This window comes from Microtus pennsylvanicus, chromosome 9, assembly GCF_037038515.1.
Source record: "Microtus pennsylvanicus isolate mMicPen1 chromosome 9, mMicPen1.hap1, whole genome shotgun sequence".
In the NCBI taxonomy this organism is placed as follows: domain Eukaryota; kingdom Metazoa; phylum Chordata; class Mammalia; order Rodentia; family Cricetidae; genus Microtus; species Microtus pennsylvanicus.
The window spans coordinates 98,340,673-98,367,516 of NC_134587.1; the positions used below are offsets into that span (position 1 = coordinate 98,340,673).

The 26,844-nt window shown below is 42.4% G+C and overlaps 1 protein-coding gene across 3 annotated transcripts in view; it reads left to right on the top strand.

Annotated features, from left to right (window-relative positions):
- Palld (palladin, cytoskeletal associated protein) overlaps positions 1–26,844 on the top strand; it is a 386,115-nt gene that overhangs the window by 190,927 nt on the left and 168,344 nt on the right. For all 3 annotated transcript variants that reach the window (XM_075986846.1, XM_075986847.1, XM_075986848.1), the window contains exons 9-10: positions 17,785–17,904; positions 19,696–20,038. In XM_075986846.1, coding sequence (XP_075842961.1) covers positions 17,785–17,904; positions 19,696–20,038 — 463 coding nt within the window. The remainder of the gene's footprint in view (positions 1–17,784; positions 17,905–19,695; positions 20,039–26,844) is intronic.

Consider the following 26,844-nt stretch of genomic DNA (forward strand, 5'->3'; position numbering starts at 1 on the left):
AAATTAAGATAAATAAATCTTTAAAAAGATATAAATAAATAGATAGTGTGAAGAGAAATCAAGGAAAGACACCCAATGCCAAGTTCTGTTTTCTACAACATACACACACAGGGGCACACACCACACTAACAAACTCATAGATGCACACACCCCCCCACACACACATACACACACACATCAAAAAGGAAAAGAAAACATTCCCAATATAGTGAGGGCAGTATTGGATGAGGAAGGTAATGGCAACAGCCCCACCCCGCCTCCATTCTCTCCCCACTCCTACTGTTTACAGTCTCTGTGTCCCAGTACGGCTTGTTTTGCTTCTAGCAAATATATGTTTGATCATGAGCTACTTAATAAAATTTGTTCTGGATTCTCCAGACCTGTTGGATTCAGTTAAATGTCTTCTGGGTGAGCACAGAGATGCCACGAAAGCTGAAAGCTGAAGGCACAGAAGGCACTCACTCCTCTTCCGAAAATCACCCGAGCAGTGTATACAGGATTTTCCTTACCATGCTTGCTGAATTCCCTTATTTTTCTCTTCCCTTTAATTATGTCTGAAAGTATTTTAAGAAACCAGAACCCCCCATCACAACCATAATAACAAGGAAGTGTACCTTGGCAGAGAAATCTTTCAAGAAAATCTGTCACTATAAGAAAATAATGTAGGCAGGATCTATTAGAAAGAAGACGAACTCTCCTCACCATAGTACTTACCACACCTACTAGAGAGGCTCCTTTCATTTTCCCAAAGGGACGTTTTCACACTCCACTTTGGGAAGCCCACACTTGACATACAGTATTAAATAAAATCTGTGGTCATAGTTTTTAACATAAATTTAAAAAATTAACACAGGACTGTGACTGCTTGTGCGAGTTGGATGGACTATAAACCCAAACGAGCCTATTTGTGTTTAAACAAAGTGTAGTGTGCCTAACAAAAGTAGGTGTGATTTATTTCCTAATTTCCAAGTGTTTCCCTGGTGCTGACCTTGAAATTTCCAGAGAGAGAGGGAGAGACTGTAGGCGTGTGTGTATATTCAGACAACTTACTTCTCCTACATGACCTGACTGATTCCTAGATCTAAACAGCCACTGGTATATTCATCTACATAGAATGGACGTGGGGTCTGGCTTCTCTGATATCTGAGTTTTAGCCGCCATTAGGTTGAAACAGAGAAATAGACATGGCTACAGCACATCCGAGGCAAGAGATAAATTTTATAGGACTCTGTCGGTGATGGTTTCCAAGTGCTGAAACATAAATAGCCTTTGAAATTTGGGACAATATCTAAACAGATTTTTATTGCTCTCTCATCTCTTCCTCTGACATAGCTGCTCTCTCCTGGTCTCTCGTCTGTCTGTCTCTGTCTACATCCTTCCTTCCCTTCCTTTCTCATTCCCCACCAGCTCCCCCGTTCTTCTTATCTATTTTTCCTGTTCAGCCTCCTTATTACTGATGGGTAAGATGCTTCAAGGCTCTAAAAATAAAGTGGAAATTCCCTAGGATCTAGATATGGGCCCATTAGGATTTGATGTTTAGATAAAGAAGGGACTAGCTGGGTCCTTCCCCCGTGCCTTTGAGCAGCTGGAGCAGGCTTTCTTCGTCACGACTGCACTGCGCTGGTCTAATGTGTTTTGCACTCCCCTCTCTGTCTAGACAGGAGTCGGCTTCATCACAAATCTTTTCAGACTGTTTTGTGAATTAATAGCGAGTCAGCTTACTTAGGAACAACATTGGTTTGTCATACTACCTGCCTGGCCTTCTTTTTTTCTGACATTCTAACTCTACCCTGATTGAATCTGGTGTAAGAAGATGAAGATTCATTGACAGATGTTAATTCTCGGGCTGTTACTCAGCTGTCTGGAAATAGCCACAAACTGTCTTGGATGGCTTCTATTGCATTGTCTGATGGTCTAATTAGACATTTGAAACCAAAGCCACAAAAAAGTAAGTTGGGAAACACACACACAGAAAGAATGGGGGCGGGGGGTACGTGCACACACACACACACACACACACACACACACACACACACACACACACATGGTGTCTCCTACTTTCTTTTAAAAGATGTGAATGTATCTACGTGCATGTATATACACATGTGTGTGGGTACCATAGGAGTCCAGAAGAGACCATAGGTTGCCCTGAAGGTGTAGTTTCAGGCTGTTGGGAGCTGCCTGATGTAGGTGCTAGGGATTGAACCCCAGTCTTCTGTAAGAGAAGCATAGGCTCTTAACCACGGAGATACCCCTCCCATCTCCTTTTTAGAAAGTTAAGACTTCCTCTTGCCAGTGTGACTCTCTACTTAGCAATGTGACCTTTCTTGAATCTTTGTCCATATGCTGACTCTGTGCTTCAGAATGTCAGGGAGACTCCACTGGCTGGATGTCTTGAGGGCTGAGTCGGAAAAGAGCTGCTATGTAGATGCTTGTTCTCAGGCCAGTGGAGTGTGCACATGGAAGATTAACTTTTAGGTTTTTTCCAAACAGTACCTGTGTGGAAAAAACTAGCCTGCCTGCAACCTGTGCATCCCTCACTCTGTGACAGGACACCCAGGACACCTCTCCACACAGTCAGAGATGTGTCACAGGCTTGAAATACATGATGTCCGCAGATAAGACTAGCTAAAATTGTTCATAGTTTTAATACTGTGTCACCATCCTTTTGGATAGGTATGTGACAAAAACCACTGACTTCTGTATGGAAATGAGCTTTTCTATAGCCAGTCTCATACAAAGGGGTTATACAGCCTCCAGTAAATGCTCACACCCATTAAAATGCAATTGTGGTTATTGAAAAACAAGGGGCTAATTTTTCTTTTAATGCATGTATGTTTTGCCAACAGTACTTGTGCTGATGTAAGTTATAATGTTCTATGGGAATAACTACCTAACTCATGGAGCTGTTAGGCTGATCTATAGGCTTAAATAACTCTAAGAATATGCTAATATACGTAAAGTCTCATAGCCCAAGACAGTTTACTGTCATATTTGAGAGGAAAGGGGAAGTTTGAAGGTACTTTTGAGCGTACCTGAAAAAAAAGATTTAAAAAAAGCTGAGGAGTGAGATTACAAGTTCTAGGCCAGACTAAAGTACATGCTTCAAAAGGAATTAAGAATGAAAGAAAGAACAAGGGGGGGGGGAGGGAGGGATGGAGGGAGGGAGGGAGGGAGGGAGGGAGGAAGGAAGGAAGGAAGGAAGGAAGGAAGGAAGGAAGGAAGGAGTTGAGGAAGTGGCTCTTTCATCAATAAAATGCCTCCATGTTGCACAAGCCTGAAGTCCTGAGTTTGGATCCCTAGAACCACATAAAAATATAGCCATCATGGGACACCTGTTACCCTGATGCTAGGAAGGCAGAGAGAGATAAATCCTTAAGTCTCATTGACCAGATAGCCTAGTCGAGTGGATGTGCTTTGGGTTGAATGAGAGACTTTATGTTTAAAAGTTGAAATAAAGAACTATTGAGCAAAGACTGGGCATTGCCCTCTGGCCGACATATGCAGGAGAGGAAGAAAAGGGGATGGAGAAAAAGAAGGAAAAGGAAAGGAAGGGGAAGAAGGACAGACCTCAACCTCTTCTTTTAGTCACCTTCTCGAATATTCGCTTGTGGACTTTGCCTTTCTTGGCAGAGACAAAGGACCCTTCTGTGGAAAATTTAAACACCTCAAGAGGAAAAAAAGTAGACAATGGTTTGGGATATTTTTTCCGAAGGAATCACCTAAATTAAACAACAGGGAAAGGTAGAAATTTTAGTCAGCTCAAGGAGGGAGAAAAGGAGGGAGGGAATGAGGAAGGGAGGAAGGGAGAAAGAGAGAAAAAAATCATAAACAAAAGTTGAGGAAATGGCCTAAGGAGCATAGGAAGAAGAAATCTAACAGCAGGGTAGAAAGGTAGAGAAGGCAGAGAATCTGAAAGAGACACTATAGAATTGAGTTTCCAGGAAGAGAACAGCATTATCAAATAAGTGACTCAGAACCTTCCCATGATGCTCAGGCAGTACAGCACTTTTTGCACAAGCCTGAATTCTGGCCTAGTTCAGATTCCCCAGCACCCACATAGCAACCAGGCTTGGCAGTGCCTGTCTGTAACCCCAAGGCTGGGCTGTGGAGAAGCTAGGTGAATGCCTGGGGTTCGTTGGCCAGACCATCTAGCCAGTCAGAGACCTGTATATTCAGTAAAAGACTATGTCTCAAAAAATAAGTGGAGAGCAACTGAGGAGGATGTCTAATGTCCACCCCTGACCCCAATATGCACCAGCACATGCAAAAGCATGTATATACACACACACTACATGATTACACAGATTCTCTAAGTTTAAAGCCATTCACTTCTAGACTGAAAATGCACACCAAATGTAAAATATGTGGAATGAATTCAGAGCTGTGCATATCTCTGGGGAGTTCAGAATATCCAGGATAATAGACCACTGAATGAACACATTCCCAGGAACCTCGGAGAGGCTCAGGCCTTCTCAGCAGCCACATTAGACAAAAAGAGACCATGAAGCAAAAGCTGCAAATGCAAAAATTACCTCAAACTGGAAATTATCCCCAGAGCCCCAGGTCTGTGTGAAGATCTAGTAAAAATACTTCCAGATTTGCAAGGTCTCAGAAGTGTTCTTCCACAGTCTCTCAAGGATGGTGTTCTCCACCACAACCAGAGAGCTGAACCAGAAAGAGCAAAATGCAGATGTGCGGAACAGGAAGCGGTGATCAAAGGGAACCTCCATGAGTGTACCAGCTGTGCACCATGAAGGAGGGCAGGTCCCCAGTCGCAGATTGCAGGGTGTGCGTCAGGAGAAAAACCCACTGTGGCTGTCTGCACTACGAGCTCCACTCCCTGGCTCCTTCCCATCTTTTGCCTTGATAACGGGCTGGCTGGATGGCAGAGCCAGTTTTCCCAGTTTTGCTGTCCTGACACCTGGAGCAGCAGCAGAGGCTTGTGTAGCCCCAAAGAAGTTGTGCATTTTGTCCTAATCCTGAGATCTGATATTTGGCCATGTTGAATTGAGAAACATGAAATTTGATGGTGCCGAGTCCATCCAAAGTAACTGTTAGGCGTCCAGTTTTTTAGCCCCACCAGATGAGTATCACATTTTCCACGATTCAGAATGTTACCTGGATCTTGTACCTTTGTGGCTTTTCTATTTGTTTGTTTGTTTGTTTGTTTTGTTTTGTTTTGTTTTGTTTTAACAGTGACAAGGTTGGACTTACTCTCCAGTTCTTTAAATGACATAAATATATACTTGATACCCATTTTTAAAAGGATGCATATATAGACCATCAAAGGATATATTATCTTAAGATAAGGAAGATTAATTTGGGAAAAATCTACAAGTCATTTCTAATGTGCTAACTTTGTTTTATTCTTCCATTTGATTAATACACAGGGGTCCATTTCATTAATAGTCTTTACCGTGCACATTGTAAATGTCCCTCTCTCTATGTGTAGAACTGACTGTCTTTAAAGAGCCTTAGACTGTATTGATACCTGCACTGCTTTTAAACACACTGGATTTCTTCTTCATTGAGTTTAGCCAGAGCCTTCTTTAAAAATTAGTTGTGTTTGCCAAACCACGTAGTTTGAAAAGTAAAAGCTGTTAGTGACTACAGATAAAATTTTAAAAGGCTATAAATGGAGATATGTACGAAACAGTACCTGGGAACCGCCAGGGAATCAAATGGCTTCACCCTTGCTGCCTCTTCATTGTATGAGTTTCTGTAAATTTGGAGGGTTTTTTTGTCTGTGTTTCACCAAGTGTTAAATACATCCAAGAACTTGAGTGATATTCAGAGCTGCCTTCTTCTGCAGTTGAGCAATTTTTAGGTAATTTTAAAAAGTATTTATTGCCAGTAAAAATAATTTCTGACTTAGTAATGTATTATATGCCTTCAAATCACAACCTCAGGAAGTCAAGTTTGGGGATACTGGGTTTTAAAGGATCACAATTAAAGTTATTAATAACCGTGGACTTCTCCATTTATACTGGAGACGGTTTTCTGGTACAGACCAGTGAGCCTCTAATCCCTTCATTTGACATGACCGACATTTCTGACTTCAGTTCTTACCAGAATTTCTTTTACAGATGCTGTAGGGTTGAGTTGCAATCAGATAAAAATTTCATGTTACAACCTGGGGCATCTCGTCTCCGTGTGGCTTGCTTCATATTTAATGATGTCCAAATCATGCAAACCATGAACCTGTCCCCACTGGGAGACTCTTTCAAAGGGAAGCCAAGAAAGCAACCTTGGGTACATGGAGTTGGCCAAATGTTAAAATCATTGTGGGGTCACAAAATGACATCCCAATGCTGTTTGGGTTTTGTGCTCTAAGTCATAACTTTTCTAGATATCTAGTTAGTTGCAACCATATGCAGGTCTGTATCTTATTTTATACACAGTATTTCTGAAAATTCATATAAAATAAGCCCTGTTTGATCATATTGGAATTTTAAAGGAAACTTGTAAGAAAATCAATCTGTTTGTTTGTTTGTTTTATGGAGCAAATATCCTTCCTTTTATCTACATGAAACTATGCATTTATTAAAAATCAATTCTGAGGATGCTGCCATGTACTAAGTGCTAGTAACATGAGCCATGAACAAAAGAAAGTAATAAAGCAATACTGGATAAATGATTCCACTTTAGTTATAACATGTCCTCACTGGAAACCTGCCCTCCTAAAATCTCAGTTGGAAAAACTCCGACCAAGTCTAATTTTTAACAGAGGGAAGTGGATTCTAGGACAGACCTTAAAGATAAAAGGAAAGCAGACTCGAAAAATGCTGCTTAAGGACAAGAACTGAATGAGCAGGAGGCGAAACATCAAACCCGAGACCAGCCTGGCAGAAGCAGGACCTCGACTTCCACATTCCAGGTCTTGACCTCATATTCAAATCACACAAGGACCAGGAAGTCATGTGGTTTTCTTCCTTTTAGCTACCCGGCTAGGAAGAGGCAGTTGTGTATAGAACCTCATGTTTCCTTAAGGAGGTGTAACTTAGGAGATCCCAGAGTCTGAGAAGGGATATAGAAGAAGCATCACCTTTGTTAGGAGTCATCAGGATACTGGGAGTTGGCTCAGGAGGTGAGCACTTGCTTCACAAACATGAGGACCTGAGTTTGTGTTCAAAGGATCCGCATAAGAAGCTGGATGTGGTCGTGCACACACCTATAACCCCAGCACTGTGGTTGGCAGGGCAGAAGCCATGCTTCAGATTACTGTGCCCAACAGCTCTAGTTTCAGTGAAGCACTTGGTCTCAATGGAACAAGGGGGAGGACGAGGATAGAGCTGGATACCTGAAGTCCTTCTCTAGCCTCTGTGCACACACATGGGTGACCTTATCTCTCTGTGTGTGTGCACGCACACATGCACGCCCACGAACACACACACACACACACACACAGCTGCTGGAAGCCCATATCTCAGAGGTAGCCACTGCCTGAGGATGTTTTCCACAACTTCAAAGGGATACCTGCTCATTTCTTCTAATGCCAGTATATTCCAATTCTAATGTACTCATAATGTACTCATGACTGATCCAAGGGATCTGATGTCTGATTAGGGGGCATTCAGCTATCTCCTTCTGCATTGAGAACCATGAGTTTATTAGAATATTGAGAAAGCTAATATTAAGCATCAAGAAACTCTTTTTCCAGACTTAACTCTTTCATTGTCTTCCTTTGCACCAGGCTTCCTATATCATTAACGTGGAAAACACACACACAAATAAACACACAATAACAACAACAACTATAGAGGCTTTGTACTTTAGAACCAGGTAGTGTACCTGGTGCCTGGCCAGTAGCCTACTGTAGTAATAAGGAGCGGCGGCAGGGCTGCGTCCCCAACACCCCAGCCGCCTGCTCGGCTAGCTTTTGCCCCGAAATAACAACACACAAACTGTATTCATTTAATCACTGCTTGGCCCATTTCTATCTAGGCTAATTCTCACATATTAATTTAGCCCATTTCTAATCATCTGTGTAGCGCCCCTAGGTGCGCTTACCGGGAAGATTCCAGCCTCTGTCCATCCTGGGTCGGAGCTTCATAGTGTGTGTCTGCCTGGGAGCTGGGAGCATGGCATCTCTCTCTGAGGTGTCTGCTCCCGAGAGGAGAGCTGTCGAGTCTGAGCTCACTTCCTCTTCCTCCCAGTGTTCTGTTCTGTTTACTCCACCTACCTATGTCCTAACCAATAAAATGGGCCAAGGCAGTTCCTTTATTAGCCAATGACCTTCCTCCATCATTTCCCCTTTTTCGGTTTAAAAAAAAAAAGGCTTTAACTTTAACATAGCAAAATTACATATAACGAAACAGTTATCAAGTAAAAGTTACAATAATCTTTATCATAACTAAGGAAAACTATAACTATAACTAACTATTTTTAACTCCATCAAAGACTCCAGAAAGATAAAATACTACCTAAGCAAACAAGAAAAAAGCAACTTTTAAAACTCTAGAAATGACAGAGACATCTCGCTGCCTGGACAGTCACCCAAAGTTCCTCTGTACCGTTGGGGCATCCATCTTCAGCCTTCAGGCCCATGGTATCCAGCAGACATTTCCATAAAGCAGGAAAATTCAAAGTCAGTTCAGTCACTATCTGTTGTGTCCTGCAGAATGTCTCGCAGACTCTTTCATGAATCAGGAACCCCGAAAGATCATCTCACCTTAGGCAAGTTCAGTAGTCCTCTCTCTGCGGGTTCTCTGTGTCCAGTTTATGCAATAGTCCAGGCAAGAGCAGTTTCTTGCCCAAATGGCTATCAAACTCCATAAGGTGCCTCTTCGATGCCCATCTTCCTCTTGAAGTAGATTGGTGCTGCCAGGAGCAGAGTGTCTCATTGTCATGAAAAGTCCTCAGTTATTAAAACATTAAATGTCCTATTCTGTAATCTTTGAAAGACATGAAGAATGTCTATCTAAAATATATCTCTATATATCTAGAAAATCTAACTAACAAGACTACAAGCTTTACTATTATCGATGATTATCCATTAACAACCTATATTTCTTAATTATACAGTACATATTTAAATGAACTACACAATCACCATACCTTAATCAAAATCAGAAACACTTACACATATAGCAAAATTGACCTTAAATCTCTATCAATAAAGCAAAATCTATACTAATGCAAATTATTCATATCTATATCATTTCCCCCTTTAAATGTAAAAGAACATTTATAAACCATATTTGGGAACATGGGTGCAGTTTTTTCTCTCCAAACTGCTTCCTACTGAATGGGGGTGTCGTTAATTAGGTCTTTCATGGTATAACCTGTGTGCTAGTTTCATCTCAGTTGGCAGTTGAGCGAAGCAATTTTCTGAAGGTGTTCACACCAACCCTTCAGGAGGGCATGGTCTATCATACCATATCAGGATAAATGCAATCCACAAGGTCTGATCCTCTGTGAAAACAAAAGAAGAATCTCTTTTCCAAAGTATGATATCCTTAGATCCAAATTCTGAAATCATACCCTCATGATATCCATTCTGGTTCCACTTGGCACCCCATATAATGAAATGTCTCTCTGTACTTAGCTCCTTCACAGTCAAAAATTTTAAAGAAAACACAATGTACATAATCCAGACTCTCTGTGAATTTTCCATTTTTATGTGGCTTATTTTTCTTTATTTCTTTTAATCTCTTAACTATCTGTATTCTGTCTCTTTAAAGACTTTACCTTTTTTTAAAACCATTAACTTTATTCTCTATATTCTTTTTCTTCTTTCTCCCAAGCCTACGTACACTCATCCAACAGTGTGACTCATTTAGTAGTCTGAATCTGTCCTATTGTGAATCTGCAATTTTTTACTATCCAGGAGCACTTTTGATTTGTGCCTTTAAATCACTAGGCACTTAAGAATCTAAGCTGTGACATTCCTAGGTTAACTTTTTGCTTTTTGAGCATATATCTTTGACCTGGAATAACCCTGTAGACCAGGCTGTCTTTGAACTCTCAGAGATCCGCCTGTCTCTGCCTCCCAGGCATTGGAATTAAAGGTGTTTGCTACTACACCTTGAACTCACAGAGATCTGTTTGTCTCTGCCTTTTAGGCACTGGGATTAAAGTCGTGTGCTACCACGCCTTGAAGTCACAGAGGTCTATCTCCCTCTGCCTCCCAAGTGTTGGGATTAAAGGTGTGTACTACCACACACAACAACTCTCTTCCTTTTTTTGTTTTTTGCTTTAAGTACTACAACTTTCAGCTTGCGTATATTTTTAACACACTTTAAACCATTTAGAAATTTTCTTTGTCTTTGAATCTCTCTTTACTGTATCTCTCTCTGTTTTTCTGACCACATGAGTCTTTAATTTACCAAGCAATCTCAGTAGGACTAAAGCCGTGGCTTTGACGGCCGGATCCAGCCCATTCCTTAGCTTTCCAGCCTCATGGCTGAGGTACTGGCTGTAGCCATTTTTACTGCTACAACTCTATGGCATTTCAAGGTCCCTGCCAGCAAGCGAGCTACAACAGACAACACTCAAGTCCTCTCTTGGTAGCTGGCCCTCCTGCCTCAAACAGTCAGAGTTTGCCCTGGCAGGATGGCCCAGAAAGCCAGTATTTTTAAACGGCGCAGCTTTTTTCCTGCTACGGCTGAAAACAGAAAAGCATGCGTTCAGCATTTCCTCAACACCATTTGAGTGTTTCGTGGCAGGACCTCTTAATGAGCTGCAGGGTTTTGCAGCTAAAGCTGAGTCAGGAAAATTTCAAAATGGAGGACGTACCATTTTGTGCTAGCTCTGGGGCCGCCAGGTAGGAGCGGCACTCAGCACTTTAATTCTGAGATTGAGCATGCAGCACAGAAATTCTTTTCATCCAAGTTACATCCAAATCTGACACACAGAGCATTGCGCAGTCTGAAAACACGTCTCTGTATGGTGGCAGGAATCCGCCATGCTCTTCCGCCTGCCTAAGCCTGATTCGGCCGTCTGCCCAGGTCCAGGCGGGGAGCGCTGAGAGCCATAAGCACTGTCTCAGAGCACTCTCCTTCCTATCCCAAGCGGGAACAGAAACATCCAGTCCCATAAAAGCCATTGAAATGCTTTAAAGCCAGAGTTTGCACTGACAGCACAGCCCCAAGGAGCTGTGCTTTAAAATGACACAGCGTTTTTTATGCTGCTGTTGCCGAATCAGGAAATCTCTCTACAGCACACCACCAACAAACATCAAAAATCTGTGTTAAACTCTCTCTCCATTATTTTTAAGCCTTCTCAGGTTTTTTAAGTGGGTTTAGTCCATCACCAAATGGACTAAATGGAGCGCCATTTGTAGTAATAAGGAGCAGCGGCGGGGCTGCGTCCCCAACACCCCAGCCGCCTGCTCGGCTAGCTTTTGCCCCGAAATAACAACACACAAACTGTATTCATTTAATCACTGCTTGGCCCATTTCTATCTAGGCTAATTCTCACATATTAATTTAGCCCATTTCTAATCATCTGTGTAGCGCCCCTAGGTGCACTTACCGGGAAGATTCCAGCCTCTGTCCATCCTGGGTCGGAGCTTCATAGTGTGCGTCTGCCTGGGAGCTGGGAGCATGGCATCTCTCTCTGAGGTGTCTGCTCCCGAGATGAGAGCTGTCGAGTCTGAGCTCACTTCCTCTTCCTCCCAGCGTTCTGTTCTGTTTACTCCACCTACCTATGTCCTAACCAATAAAATGGGCCAAGGCAGTTCCTTTATTAGCCAATGACCTTCCTCCATCAGCCTACCTTGAGAATTTGGACTGCAATACTAATTAGCCATATTCTAGAGATCAAACGTGAAGGGATGAGAGCTTTGGACTAGTTATCCAAAACCTCTTAGAACACAAATGTTCTAGGTTTTCTTTACCCTTATCTGCTTATGCTCATAACCACATACATTCAATTAAAAGAAGACAAAACAGAACTAAGAAAATAAAGCAAAACTCCCAGGCCTTATACCTTTCCAGTAGTTTCTCACTTCCTGCATGGCAAGTTGTACTGATGTGGAGGCCCCAGCTTGAATTATTACCACACTTTCTATCTGCTTCACCTGGAACACCAAGACTGCCCAATGTTAGAAATCCCACAAGGCAACCTCACAGCCTCTGCCATTCTGTTGTCTTCTTTCTATTCACTGACCTTTTTAATCAAATGGTTGTATCCTTTGAATGTGTCAGAAACCCAAGTCTCAAGCTCTCCCCTTAATATCTCAAACATTCAGAACTGATGGATATTAAGTAGTATGGGAACGGGGCTCAGGGTTATGGAGCAGTGTTTCTTTATTTATTTTCACATTTTACAATTTGGGGGGGGTGAGTAAGACCACAGTTGTGAACTTCGGAGCACACTTGAAGAGATGGTTTTCTCTTTCCTTCATGTGGGTTAAAGGATTGAACACATGTCATCGGGCTTTCCACCAGGCGCCTTTACCCTCTGAACCATCTTGTCGACCTTAGGAGGCATTGCTTTTCAACCACTTCTCCAATCATGGTTCGAAATGAGTCATCAAAGTGGACGGTGACCTTCTTTCATTTTTCAGTGCTGGGGATTGAACCCAGACCCTTGTTCTTGCTGAGCAAAAGTGTTCTGCCATGGAGCTGCATTCCCAGCCTTCCTCTGCAACTACCATGTTTTAAAATATACATACCTATAATTCCAGAGCTAGCAAAACCAAGAAGCAGGGCCGTGGCTTGAGCTACATAGAAAACCCCATCTCAAAATACAAAAGGAAAAAAGAATGAGGGGCACGGCCAATGAGATGACTAGGTTGGTAGAGGTTCATGCTGTCAGGACTGCATTTGGTTCCCAGACTTCACAGGGTGAAAGAAGGAATCGACTCTAGAAAATTGTCCTCTGTCACACACACATGAGCTGTGGTGTGGATGTGGTGTGGGTGTGTATACACATACATGCACACACAGACACACACACACAGTCACACACAATAAATGCAATAAAATTTTCAGACAAAAAGTAGGTGAATTAAAAAAAATAGTAGTGTACCTGTTTAGAGTTTTCTGTAAATTTTCTACCACTATGTGTGTGGTCTTGTTCATATATGTGTGTGTTTGTGTCTCTGTGTGTGTCTGTATGTATGTTTGTATACATAGTTTGCATACACCCACGTGACCAGGTCAAACACAAGGTGTTTCACCTTCTGTTCATTCTAATAAATGTTTGAAATTCACTTTTTTAGAACTTATCTCAATACAAAAATCATCTGGCAAGTATATTTTTAAGAAGTCCCTCGGCTCCATTCCAGAACTGTTTAGCCAGACTTTAGGTGAGCGGAAGGGGCTGAGGCATCAGCACATTTGTCCTTCACTGCAGGGGATTCTTATCATAGGCAGCTCTGGCAAGCACCGGGAAAGAGTCAAGATCCTATCAAAGGAAAGGCTCCTCTGCAACTAGTCTCATAAATAAACCCTCAGAAATATCGCCAGTCTTGCCGAGGAACACAGGCATTCTAGTTTTGAACTTACACAGATTTAAATATTGAGGAAGGATCCTGGGCATCCATCAAGAGCCAAATGAAGCACACGAAACCAGAGTGACCAATTCGTTTTTCTAGCTTGTAGATTTTCATCTCCTCTGTGAGTAGAGCCACCAATTTTAAAAATGACAAAGTATCTTAAATGTAAATTACACATCATAGCTTTGCACTCTTCATCTATAATGTTTGCCAAGTCCCCAGGAGTAGTGACATTTCATTTGCATTTTAATAAATAAAACTTGCCTGAAGATCAGAGAGTAAAACAGTCGCACTGATCAGCCTTCCAGATCAGGCAGTGGTGACACATACCTTTAATCCCAGTAGCCACACTATTTGCCGTAGAAACCAGGCGTTGCATGCCTTTAATCCCAGTGGTTCACGCCTTTAATCCCAGACCCATAATGGACTATAAAACGGGAGGAGACAGCTCTCACACACAGTCTCCTTCTGAGATTCCTGGAGGCAGGATTGCCATTTTAGACTGAGGTAGAGGTAAGAGCAAGTAGCAGGCTGTTTTGCTTTTCTGACCTTCAGATTGAGCCCCAATTTTTGCCTTTGGGTTTTTATTAATTGTGCTACACTCTTGTGTATATCATGAGATGGGGGCCTTTTCCACTGGAAAGACGAGAAGGTGGGTCTGCCTGGATTTACATCAGCCCCTGCACAGCTGCCTGCTTCACACAATGTGCTATTAACTTAAGCCTTTTTTGGTTGATTGGTTTGTTTGTTTGTTGTTTCTAATGACATACAGTGTTGAAATTTGTTGTGCAATTAGTATGCAACCTAAGTTTAACTTTTCGGTATGTTTTGCCTTTTGCTGTTGTCAATGCTACAGCAACTGGAATCAAACACCCTGCCAACACTGAACTCAGCAGGCTTTGTCCGTCCGCCCCCGCCCCCCCCAACACTGAACTCGCAGGCTTTGTCCGTCCACCCTTGGCCCCCCAACACTGAACTCAGCAGGCTTAGGCAAACATTAAGAACTAGAGAAAACTGTGTAGAGTGCTATCCCCTTCAACTCACATTCGCACTGGTATTTCAAATGTATCTCTTAAAGGACTATTTTGATCATAAAGTGTAAAAACATATAACTCGTGTTACTCACTGATGAGACCTGGAAGGACTTCTCAAGTCGCTTCTACCATCCGGAGTCAGATGAAGGCCAAGGTTGCCACCCTCAGACCCTTTTGATGCAGCACGATTCTGTGTGATCATGCTATCTTGTCCCAAAACATGTTTTCAGGTTGTGATCTTCTATAGCAAGCATTTTTCAATATTTGTAGATCAGGAAACTCCAGTGATGCCATCATTTCATTACATTATGAACAACTCAAGCTACCCTTTACTTGAAATAACTATCTTTGCGTTCTTGTGAGGTTACTGTACTTCTCATACATAGTGGGAAAAACCTGTGTGAATCACAATAATTAGACCTTTATTATTGTGTCTATATGTCTCTGTAAGCAATAAAAATGTGCAGATGTAAGTGTATCTTGTAAGTATATCATGTAAGTGTATGTTTCAGTCTCTCTTAAATTTAAGTTAAACTCTCATAAAAATTTTAACATAATTACTTAAGAGGTTAATTAATTAAGAGGTTAATTAATTTTCACATAATTATTTAAGAGTTAAACACCCATTTGTACCTTGTATTATAAAAGTTTTATACCATGTATTTGTATAAAATTTTTATCATGTATATGTATTATCTACTCAAAGCATTTGTTTTGTTGTTGTTTGCTGGAGTGGTGGGAAGATTTGGAGAGTCTTTTGTTTGATTGATTGATTTCGGGTTTGAGGCCAGTTCTCATCTGACCCCTGCTAGCTTTGCACAGCTCAAGCCTGTCCTTGAACTCCTGTTCCTCCTGCCATACCTCCCAAGCATTGAGATTACACATGTGCCCAAAATATAAATTCACAATATTTAAATATATAGAGAGGACTTTTTTAAAAAGAAAAAGGAAAGATAATTCAGGAAACCGTGTTTAGATTTGTCTTTATGGACTGAGTTAGAAGAATTGTAAAGCTACTAAAAACTATGGAGAAAAGAACAAAAAAGGATCTTGTGATTGTGGAATAATTATAGAATATCTAATATCTGGAAAGATTTAAAAGGTATTACATGGTCAACCTGCAGTTTGATTTCTCCAGCCATCTGAAACAAATATAAATGCTGAAATGTTTTCTTTTTTTCTCATTTCTATTTTGAAAATTACCTAAAATGTTTAATTCTTTCCTATTTCCACCTTATATTTAAATGACTATTTGCCTTTAGCAAACTGGAACTTTCTGCTAAGTCTTCCCACTTGCACCTGCCTTGCCTTCCTTTAAAGGTGGCACAGTTTTGAGGGAAGGGAGAAGGAAGGCTAGGCACACCCTCATGCCAAAGGCACTGGGCCTGAAGACTCTGGAGTTGAGATCCATCTAGAGATTGTCTAACTCGAGTTCTTCCTTCCATGCTGCCGTATCTCACCCCCTGAACCTTACAAAGAACTCGAGGCTAGAAACCCTGCACCATGATCTCACACCTGCAGCTATAGAATATTACAGCTGCTAACTGGGTGGATTGTGAGTGTCTAGGCTCTGTGATGGAAGAGGTTCCAGGCTTTCTCTCGGAAGTTTTTCTTCATATCATACAACCTTTTGTTAGTCAGGCTGTTGGTTCCTTTAATCTATTTCTTCCCTCTTGCTGAAATTGAAACTCATTTGCTCGTACTCTTCAAAAAGAAGAAGGAGAGGTGGAGGAGGGGGAAGAATAGCAAGAAGAACAACAATGAGAAGAACAAAAATAAGAAGAAGAAAAAGAGGCAGAGGAAGAAGAAGAGGAGAAGGAGGAGGAGGAGGAAGAGGAGGAAGAACAACAACAACAAAAAGAAAAAGAAGAGGAAGAAGAAGACTGCCTAAGCATCTTCATTAGAAGAATTTCTTTATATTTTGGAGAATCTCACTTGTTTACCTTGCTTAGTATTTAAATAGATAAGCAACAGACACCCATTACTCTCCTCTCTTGTCTGAAAATGCACCATGTGTGTGCCTGGTGCTCACAGAATCCAGAAGGGAGCACTGAGTCCCCTGAAACCAGAGTTACAGATTGTGTGCCACTATGTGGGTGCCTGGAGTTTGGAACTCAGAAGAGAAGCACTGCTCCTAACCACTGCAACCTTTCTCCGGCCCGACTCTGATCTTTTAATCTTCTTTACCGAAGCAAAAGAAAGAAGTTCATGACAGGAAATACTCTTTCTTCAAGTGCACAGTGTGCCACTGGGACACAGTCCTGTGTGGCAGATTCTTCAGCACTTCCTCCTCGACATGTTGGCAACCTCCTCCACTCCGAGCAGCAGCTTCCCGTGTCCTGGCCACAGCAGCCACTCAACTCCTGTAGGAGGTTTGACCTGTTTACACACCGTATGAATGGAAACTTGTCATGTTTGTGCTGTCAGTTCCGCACTGCCCCTTTAAGCTCTGTCATTGATTCAGCTTGTGCTGTACAGTGAATCTAGTTTGGCACACCCCGTCCTGCCTTGATATCAAATTGAATACTACGTGTCATCTCATAGCTTGAAAATTTATGTATGTTTCACTGTGGTAGCAACATGGTCGCCATGAGCTTTGCCTGTTGCTGAAGTTTCAACAGCACTTAGTCAACAGTGGTCCCCGGATCTGCCCAGGATCAGAGCAATTTCGCATCAAGGAATGGTGCATTTCCAGCTCTAAGGAAAATCTCCAGCAGCCTGCTAGTTGAACTGTCATGAGCATCATCAGATTGTCGGGAGTGGGGGACGGCTCTAATGCTCACAGAGGGCCACAGACCTCAGTACTTGATAACAAAAAATAAAAAACGAAAGAAAAAGGTGCACACTGAACCCTGAAATACTACCTCAAAAATATTTTGGTAATATCTATATGTTTTTAAAGCCATCATAATTATTCTGTAGAGCTAAACACAATAAATTCTTTGTGTTTACTCCTGGAGACATAATAAGGAGCATTAGCTATAGAAATAGTCAGACTGTAAAAAGAGATTGCACTTTTAGCTTGTTTATCTTTGTACTGGCTGCTTGTGTGTATGTGTGTGTGTGTAACTATTTTAATAAAGAAAAAGAATTCTTGTGAGGCAACACTTTGACCATAGTTAATTCTTCCCCACTGTGTTTGACAGATATGTTTTGAGACAGACTGGCTCCCATTCACTGGTGCTGGTTTCATTGAAGAAAGAGCCACTAAAGTTGGGGAAACTAGAGGATGTTGGGGCTCACTTCTCATGACTTCTCTGACAGTTTCCCTCTAACACATTGTTTTGGTCATTTTGCTTCCAGAGGAGATCTGCACCCTTGTCATTGCTGAGAGCTTTCCTGAAGATGCGGGCATCTTTACCTGCTCAGCCAAAAATGACTACGGATCAGTGACAAGCACTGCGCAGCTTCTCATCACCTCAGGTACGTGGGCATCAAAAGCACCTGGTTCCTCCTACTCAGTCTTTGTGCAAGTAGTTCCCCAAGACAGGCAGCCACTGTCCCAGGGGCAGCGCTCAGCTCCTAGGAATGTTCATGACCCCTCCAAGGTCCTCCTAGCAATAGAATGTCTCATCTTGGAGGCACGGAGCTGTGGAGGTGGTGATGACAAACACAGTAACGTACTCACTCTTGGGGCCAATTTTTTAAAAATCGTGCAATTGTGGTTTCAGAAACAATGGAACTGATAATCTTCATGCTAAGCTAGGATTCCTCACCTCAGAACGCCACCTTTAAGTCAGGGGAGCAGTCACAGTCCTAAGCAGTGGAGAGGACCTGCAGAAACCTGCCCAAATGTGTCACTCTGTAAATCACGATGGGAACTTCTGAGAAAGGAATACAAGCTAGTGAAACAGAGAGAAACTATAAAGATATTAGAAATCAAATTTCCCCTCAGTATATATCCATGTGAGTAAGCAGCTCTGACACGAAAGATAAAATATTGTACTGCTTAACCCAGTGTTCAAAAATACACAGACATCCAAACTCTAAAACAAATCTCTAGGGAAAACCATAAGAAGAAACAGATCTTTACTTTTATTTGTATGTCCAGGTGAGTTTTCTACTGATGGACTTTACCTCGGCTTGTCCTAGCTTTCTCATCTTTCAAGCCCATTGTATAGAAAGTTTAAACTGATCATTTTGACCAAGCCAAGAGGCATAATGAAACACAGCAGGGCATCAGTAAGTAGATGGCTATCCGATGGCCCTGGTTTCTAGAAGAGCAAGAACTTGGGGGCTAGGTGGCAGCAGAGGCACAACCAGAACAAGCTTGGGGAATGTCAAGGCTTTTGTATGCTCAGTAAGATAAATAGGGAAAATAAGGCTCGCCTTACTGGGACATGGTTGACATGCACAACCACGGCGAACACCCGTTGGGAACCACAGTGCTGTCTCGGGAGTCCCATAGCAGACAGCATCACGGCATGTCAGTTTCCAGTCAGCTTGAAGAGCGTCCCATCAAACAACCACAGCCGACTCCAAACAGTAACAGCAAAAACAAGACTCGGTTTGAGCAATAAAACCTGGTAATGCAATATCTTTCATGACTGTGTGCCAAACATGACCAATAGATTGCTTGGTTCTCTATGTACCTCAATAATCATTGGTTGGTGCATTCCGAAAGGTCTGCCAGGCTCTTAGAAAGCTGAGTGATTCAGAGAGGGTATGACCTCAAGATACTTCTAGTCTTTTGAGAGACATTTTCAAACCTGTTGTCTACCACGCTGTCGTCGAGACAACATAACTTCCTAACTGGCATGGAAATTTTTATGTACTCAGGAGAATTTCAGGGATTTCATTTGGGCTCAGAACTTCTTTTCCCCAGCTTCAGAAAGGATGCGCTTAAACCCTTTTGAACTTAAGGGCTGTCAGTGAGGATGGGTCTGATGTCCAATGGGAGATCAAAGGATAAAGCATTTGGATCGATATTGTTTGCGATATCATGTTTAATAACGCCTTATCTTACATTCTTAAGGCGATTTGTTAATGAATCAGCAGTTAGTTTTTCTATAGGTGTGTTCAGTAGGGGAATGAGACAATAGTCGCCCCTCAGAACAAGGCCACCAGGCCGATATGCTCCCTCATCCCATGACAGCAGGGTAGCTCTTCCTCCCTAATGACATGCAAGGGTACCTACCGGGTCTGTGAGTATGAAATCATTTGTTGAACAGGTAGCATCTTACTACTTTCTTCCTCTTTTGCCCCCTTCTTTAGCCAACTCTGAGAACTGTAGCTATGACTCAATGGGAGACGCCAACAGTGATCACGACCACCACTTCCCACCTCCCCCTCCAATCCTGGAGACAGGTTCCTACGAGCTGTTGTCGCAGAAACCACCTGAAATCCAGCAGGTGAACAGCCCCGACTTAGGACTTAACATGGCGGCCCTTCAAATGCAATTCAACTCAGCAGAGAGGGAAACCAATGGAGTTCATCCCGGCCACGGAGTCAACGGGCTGATTAATGGCAAAGCTTACGGCAATAAATCTCCTCCAACACCAGCTGCCCTGCTTTCGCCCACTAAGGAACCACCACCTCTGCTTGCCAAACCCAAACTGTGAGTATTTATGCATGGTTTTATAATACTTTCCATATTCCTGTGCAATTTCCTCTCTGGTTAGGAAAAAAAAAGCATTCTCCTAGACTGGTCTGCAGGCAAGCTGTCCTTGACTGAGGTGAGATGGCTGGCAAGTGAGGTCCTTCAAAAATACGAAGTAAAGAAGGTAAATACGGAGCATGGTTAAATCTCTTTGCTAGAAGCTGTAACTGGTCGTGGCTGTGAAAGCATCTGTTGGGGACGCTGACTTCCGGTTTGTGGTAGAGTACAACTGCTCTCCAGACAAAACCGAGAAGCGACCTCCTTGGGGTGTCTATGAAACAAACTTTCTAACTGGAGGACTCAGTCAAAAGCGCTGATGAGAACAGCAGGAGAAAACTGGGAAGAGGGGGAACCCAGTGGTTATCCTGGCAAGGAGGGTGAACCAGAGACAGGCTTGTCACATGGAGGACAGCCCATGACAACGCAGTCCCTGCAACTACATGTTGCTACCACTCACATTTGACTTCTGTTATTTTCTCAGGGTGATAAATCTTGCACGAACTGTTTCCATTGGCACCATGCAGTGAAGCATTGTCATGAATGGGGCCATTACAGTGTTGGGAGAGAGAAATAGAATTCAAAAGGTTCTCTATCATAGCAGAACAGCTCTTAATTGTTCCCTGACATAGGTCAGTGGAAACACATACATTCTCTCCTGGTTCACAACTCCGTGAGAATGAAACCACTCCATCTAGGAAAGGCTCTGGATTTCTTATGATGTCTGCTGTCTTAGGAGTTCTTTGGTTCCTTAGCAGTGGCATGCTTACGTTCTTCAACCTGTTATTGGCTTGTGTGTTAGCCATATTAGAATTGATTAGAAATGTGAACTGGAATGATACCTTACTCTTACTCATCACTTCATTGTTTGTCAAGGGATTTCACGGACCTCAGCCCAATGCAAACCAACTCTAAGAACACTTTAACAAATGGGGAGGTGGCTTTATAGGAAGAAACTTCTGGCCAATCTTATAAGATGACTTCAGAAATCCACACATTGCTACCCAGTCTGTCATTGCGTTGTATTGGCTCCCACGTTTTAGGTGGTATAGAGCTAATGATCAGGTTTATGTATAGCACTATGAAAGGTCTACATTCTCATAAAGAAGATAAAGTGAGGTTAAAAAAAGAAGAAAGGCATCCATAAAAGAGATTTACATTCTTACAGCACAGCCATAAAATTAATTGCTCCTACTGACTTGCTTCATGTTTGCATTTTAATTATGTATTTCTAGTGCTTTTACTGAAACAGGGACCACTTCTCTGGGGAAGGGCAGATGTGTTTAATGAGGAGGTCTTGACTGTGCTCTTGATCCGCTGAAGTGTTTCTCTCCTAATAGCCATCATAAATTCAGCATAAATCACAGGAGAGTAAACACGGGGCGCTGTTAGCCGGCCTTTACAGCCCTCCTTATCTCTGGCATTTCAGCAGCCCCTCAGCTTTCAGCTGTATCACTGTGCTTGTGCGCATGACGGAGGCCTTGTCTACACAGAAACAAATAATGCTGCGGTTATTAAAAGGTGCAGGAGCTTAAGGACAAGTTTCAAAGGTGATGACATCATTTGCTTAAATTGCACCTTTTCGGAGGAAAACAGGAAGAAAAGACCATAAACTCAACTTACTGACAGTTTGTTTTACTCCCTCTTTGCACCACATAAGTCTTTTCTCCACAACAACAACAAAAAAAATGCCTGGAGATTCAAAAGGAATGCAAAGCTCACAGAGAAAATTGTCGATTATCTATATGTCATAAAATCATCTTTCAAAGGCTTGGCTCCGCCTGGAATTTTTAAGAAGAAATTTTGGAGGGGACTTTTTAACTAGCAAACTCTGCAAATGATTGACAGAGCATTGACAGAAAAGTGTGGTCTTGTGTGTCCTTGTGCTTAAGTCCTGGATCCAGCTGAACGATGCAGAAATCACGATGTGATTTCAGCTTCCATTCCTCCCCTGTTCTGTCTTCCTCTTCTGCCTTGTGGACCGGAGGTACAATCTGCACGTGCGCCGCCTGCAAAATGAGGGGGTTAGTGAAGGGTGACTCTTACACCCAGAAACAAGTGGGTCAACAGATAAAATTCTTACTTTCCACTGGAGTGCCAAAAATACACACATGGCCATAAAAGTCCATGCCCTTTAGATAATGAAATGGTTGAAAAGATTTTTTCCATGTTAACTCAACAGCTCTCTTTGCTCCTGTTCTTCCTGTTTGCTCTTCCTCTAGTCTCTGAAGATAAAAAAATAAAAAGCAGGATTGGTGTTTCCTATGTTGAAGTAAAATGAATTCAGGTTGAGTCAGTCTCTCTGTGTAGTTTTATTTACTGTGTTTGCTTCTGTCTTTCTTGTTCTACCTACACGCACCCTTAGACACCCAATTGTCTCTGAAAATTTTGTCTCAAGGGAGGGACATATCCTAAAAACTCTTTCACAGCCAGTGTCCTCATTGGCTCTAACTGTCAACTTGACAAAGCCTAGAAAGGAGTTGCCTGGATCACGTTGGCCTATCAGTGTCTGTAAGGGATTATCTTGAATTCTCATTGACACAGGAGGCTGATACCATCCGCTGAGCAGGTAGTCCTGGGTCTAGAGAAAAGCCAGCTAAGCATGGAGAGAACCAGCAAGCAGCTTTTTCTATCATTTCTGCTCCATACTCCTGCTTGAGTTCCAACCCTGACCCATAAACCTGTTCTCCTAAGGAGTGTCTGGTCATGGTGTTTGTCCCAGAAACAGACTACAACAGGAAGGTAGCTAGGACTTTAAGGCTGAGTAACCAAAGCTACGTCTAAGCAACAGTCAGCAATTTCTTAAAATAGTAAACCGTCCCTTTGCTGCACATACAGGAATTGGAGATGGTGTGTGTGAGAGGCAGAGGAAGAGAGGCCAGTGTCACTCTTTACCAGCTTTCCATGTTTGGAAGCTCCCTATGGGGCCCCCACACTCCTAGGCACATGCTGAAGCACAGGTTGTTCCTCTGCCTGGAATGTTCTATGCTTGGACTGTGATAAAAGCTGGCCTCTTCAGGTCTACCAAATCTCAACTTGATGTTATCCCTTTCCCCAGCCACCTATCTAAAGCAGCCACCCACCACTCTCTCCCTTATCCCGTACCCGGTACATAATTATCTCTGATGGTTACTTACTTGTTATTGGCTTTGTATATTGCTATCCCTCTGGGAATAGGGACCTTCGCTGTCTTTATTGGGTCTCCTGTAGTAGATGTCCATACATATTTTTGAATGAATGAAGCAAGAGTTAAGTAACAGAGAAAGAGCTCCTATCTGTAGAGCAACCATGTGTTCTGCTGGATTTTCCCCTGAATACTTCCAGGACTTTTATCTTCAAAGCCCACCAGTTCCAGGGTTGTCCTCCTTTATAAGATGATTCCAATTGATGTTGTTTGTCTCTCCACCTGCTGATAATAAATGCATATGAAGAACTCAGCCGTAGTCCCACCTGAAGACATAGAGCTGCCCCTCACTAAATGGAGTACTTGGCTGCCATGCACTAAGCCTGAATTCCATCCACAGCACCAGCATAAAACTGGACAAAAGAGCCGGGCGATGGTGGCACATGCCTTTAATCCCAGCATTGCAGAGACAGAACTCTGTAAGTTCGAGACCAGCCTGGTCTACAGAGAGAGTGCTAGGACAGGCTCCAAAACTACACAGAGAAACCCTGTCTCAAAAAAAAATAAAAGGTCTATGCCTGCAATTGCAGCACTTAGTGGGGAGAAGCAGGAGGATCAAAAGCTCAAGATCACCTGCAGCTACATAGTGAGTTCAAGAGTAGCTTGGGCGAGATCTGACTCCATGAGACCTTATCTTGAAAAATAAATAGAGCTCCCTGCTATGCATACATGAGTTCACATCTCCATGCAAAATGCCAGACATGTCAATACTCTCCTGTAACCATAGCAATGGAGAGGGGAATGGAGACAGGTGGATCCCTGACGCTCATTGGCCAGAAAGCATGGCTGAATAAATGAGCTTTGGGTTCCCTGTAAGACCATGTCTCAAAAATAAATATGGAGAGCAATCAGGAAAAAACTCCTGTCATTTACCTACTCCTCTGGCCTCTACACACAGGTCTACACATATGACACATCCATATTAACATGTACATAACACAACAGGGGGCACAGAGTAAAAATAAACACCTATTCCACAGAAGAGAATCACAGTAGGAAGAAATCGTCCAGTTGCTTAGCTCCCCTCCTCCATTTCTCCAGTGCCCCTATTTGACCGAGGCCTTGCTTTAATACACTGTCGAGAAACGGAACATCTGAAACGAGTGGGGGGACAGGTCCAGTCTCTAGCAGACACTTGCTGTGTGAGTTGCCCTGGGTACAGTTAAACTGCCCTTTCAAGGTGTGTGCGCTTGCCATGTTAACACCCCCATTAGATCGCAGACTCTGATGAAGGCTTGCAGCCTTCGGTGCTACTCCCTTCCTGTCCTGTTTATGTTGGACCAAAACTCAAACTCCAATGTGTAGCTTGGGCGGCACAGCTTAAAAAGCTGAACATTTTTCCATCCTTTAACTCCTGCTAGTTAAAGTTCAAGATCTCACTCTATCACCCTTTGATGAGAAAATGAAAATGGTTTCCAGATTCTCTTTCGCATACGCTTTACCTGGTAGGTTCAAAAGCAAAAGAGGCCATGAAAGGCAAGGAGAATGATGAAAAGCAAAGCAACATAGGGGGAAGTGTGTGTCGCAAATAGCCAGACCTGTAATTGTCAGGTGACAGTGAAAAGACGCTTAAATACACACAAATTTTTTTTCTTTGGTTTTTCAAGGCAGGGTTTCTCCATAGCTTTGGAGCCTGTCCTGGAACTAGCTCTTGTAGACCAGGTTGGCCTCAAACTCACAGAGATCCACCTGCTCTGCCTCCCGAGTGCTGGGATTAAAGCCATGTGCCACCACCACCTGGCCACAAATACACTTTAAACTCAAAAAACTTCATTCCCTCACTATTTTGAGTGCTTGAAAAATTCTGTAAAATTCTAGATTCAAATCTGAGAGAGGTAATAGCATTACCTTTCATTAATCTACAGCCTAGTGATTGCCAGGATGATTTTGGGAAAAACTTCACACATACACACACACACACACACACACACACACACACACACACACATAATCTTTTAACATGACACAAATTTTTTTAAGGAAAAAATCTGTGAATTTGATTTAGTGCAATTCAAACAACCTTTACTTCTCAGTGTTTACAAGGTGAATCATTTTACCTTTGACTTTGAAGATTTAATGTGCACTGGCTTCTATTTCCGCTTAAGCAATTTTTGTTGTCTTCAAAGAATAGTCAAAGAGTGACATAGTAACAGGAAAAATAGAAAGCATAGAACCAAAGGGACCTTCAGAATAATGTAAGAGGGGAGATGAGGTAGAAACACTAGAGGCAGAAATGAGACTCTTGTGTTTTTATAAAATCACAATAACACAGTCACCCAACAGGGCCAGGAATGAGTGCAGCAGAGATGGTGGTCCCATAAAGACTGGTGGGTCTCTAGAAATAGATGGTGACCCCAGGTAGACTAGCAGGCATCTGGACATAGATGGTGGCCCCAGGTAGACTGGCAGGAATCTGGACATAGATGGTGGCCCCAGGTAGACACATAGCGTCTTATATACACCCTGTGGTGACAGCTTTACATTAACTGTGTTAGTGTTGGAACTCCTCTAAAACAACCCCTCCCTGAGGTGGGAAGTCTAATCAAGGAACTTCCTGAAGTATGAACTTTTAACTGAGAAATAACATTTTGATATAGTCTTTCCCCTAATTTTTTCATGGAAATACTGGCTCTCACTCAGCATCACATTCTTAGCACATGGATCATGCTGCTCTGTTAGGCCAGACTCTTGCAGATTTCAGTGTTTCAGTGAATTTCCATGAGCCAGAATCCTTATTTTGTAGCTCAAAAATCCTACTTGGTGTGTATTGTATAAATGGGAACACTTGCAGGGCTTCTGTCTTTGAAGTAGCACTCTACCACTACCTCCCAAAAAAACACAACATGTTCGGTCTCAAATATTTGATGCTTGGCATGAAAGAGCACAGGATAATAATATTTAGCCAACATTTCCATTTCATCTTGTCTAAATGTGTATAGGAGTCCCCTTGCTAATTATGAAGTTAAAAATATAGCCCCTTCCTGATGAAGACCATTTTAAACGGAGACAGGTAGAATAAAGCTACACAGAAATATGGTCAAGAGATGGGCAGGACAGTGCCTTAGCAGTTCACAGCACTTGTTGCTGCTACTCACCACCAGTCATAGCTCTAGATCCAGGCGATCTGGCCACCTTGGGCGCCAGGCACACTCAGGGTACATATGCACACATGCAGGCAAAAGTTCACACACAAAAATTACATAATAAGTCTGTTGAATTATGAAGACTAAATTAGGCTAGTGAGGAGAACGAGTAAAGGTGAAGAATAGAGATGAGGGAATCCTTAACTCCCAGCAATGATGGCACCATATTTGAGAGTAATGGAGATCCACATTAGATTCGATGCACATTTTTTAGTGGCTTTATATCAGCCATTTAGAGGGCAAGAACTAACAGTGTGTATAGCTGGCAAGCCTGGAGCTATAAGGATGCTACTGCTATATTTAATTTGAATATCATTTTAAAATATCATACTTGCAGTGCACAGTGTCAAAGAAGACCCAAAGTGGAAGGGCAAAGTTTCCCAAAAAGAAAGGGACGGAGGTACCAAAATAGTGAATGCTGTACCAGGAGCAAAAATGTC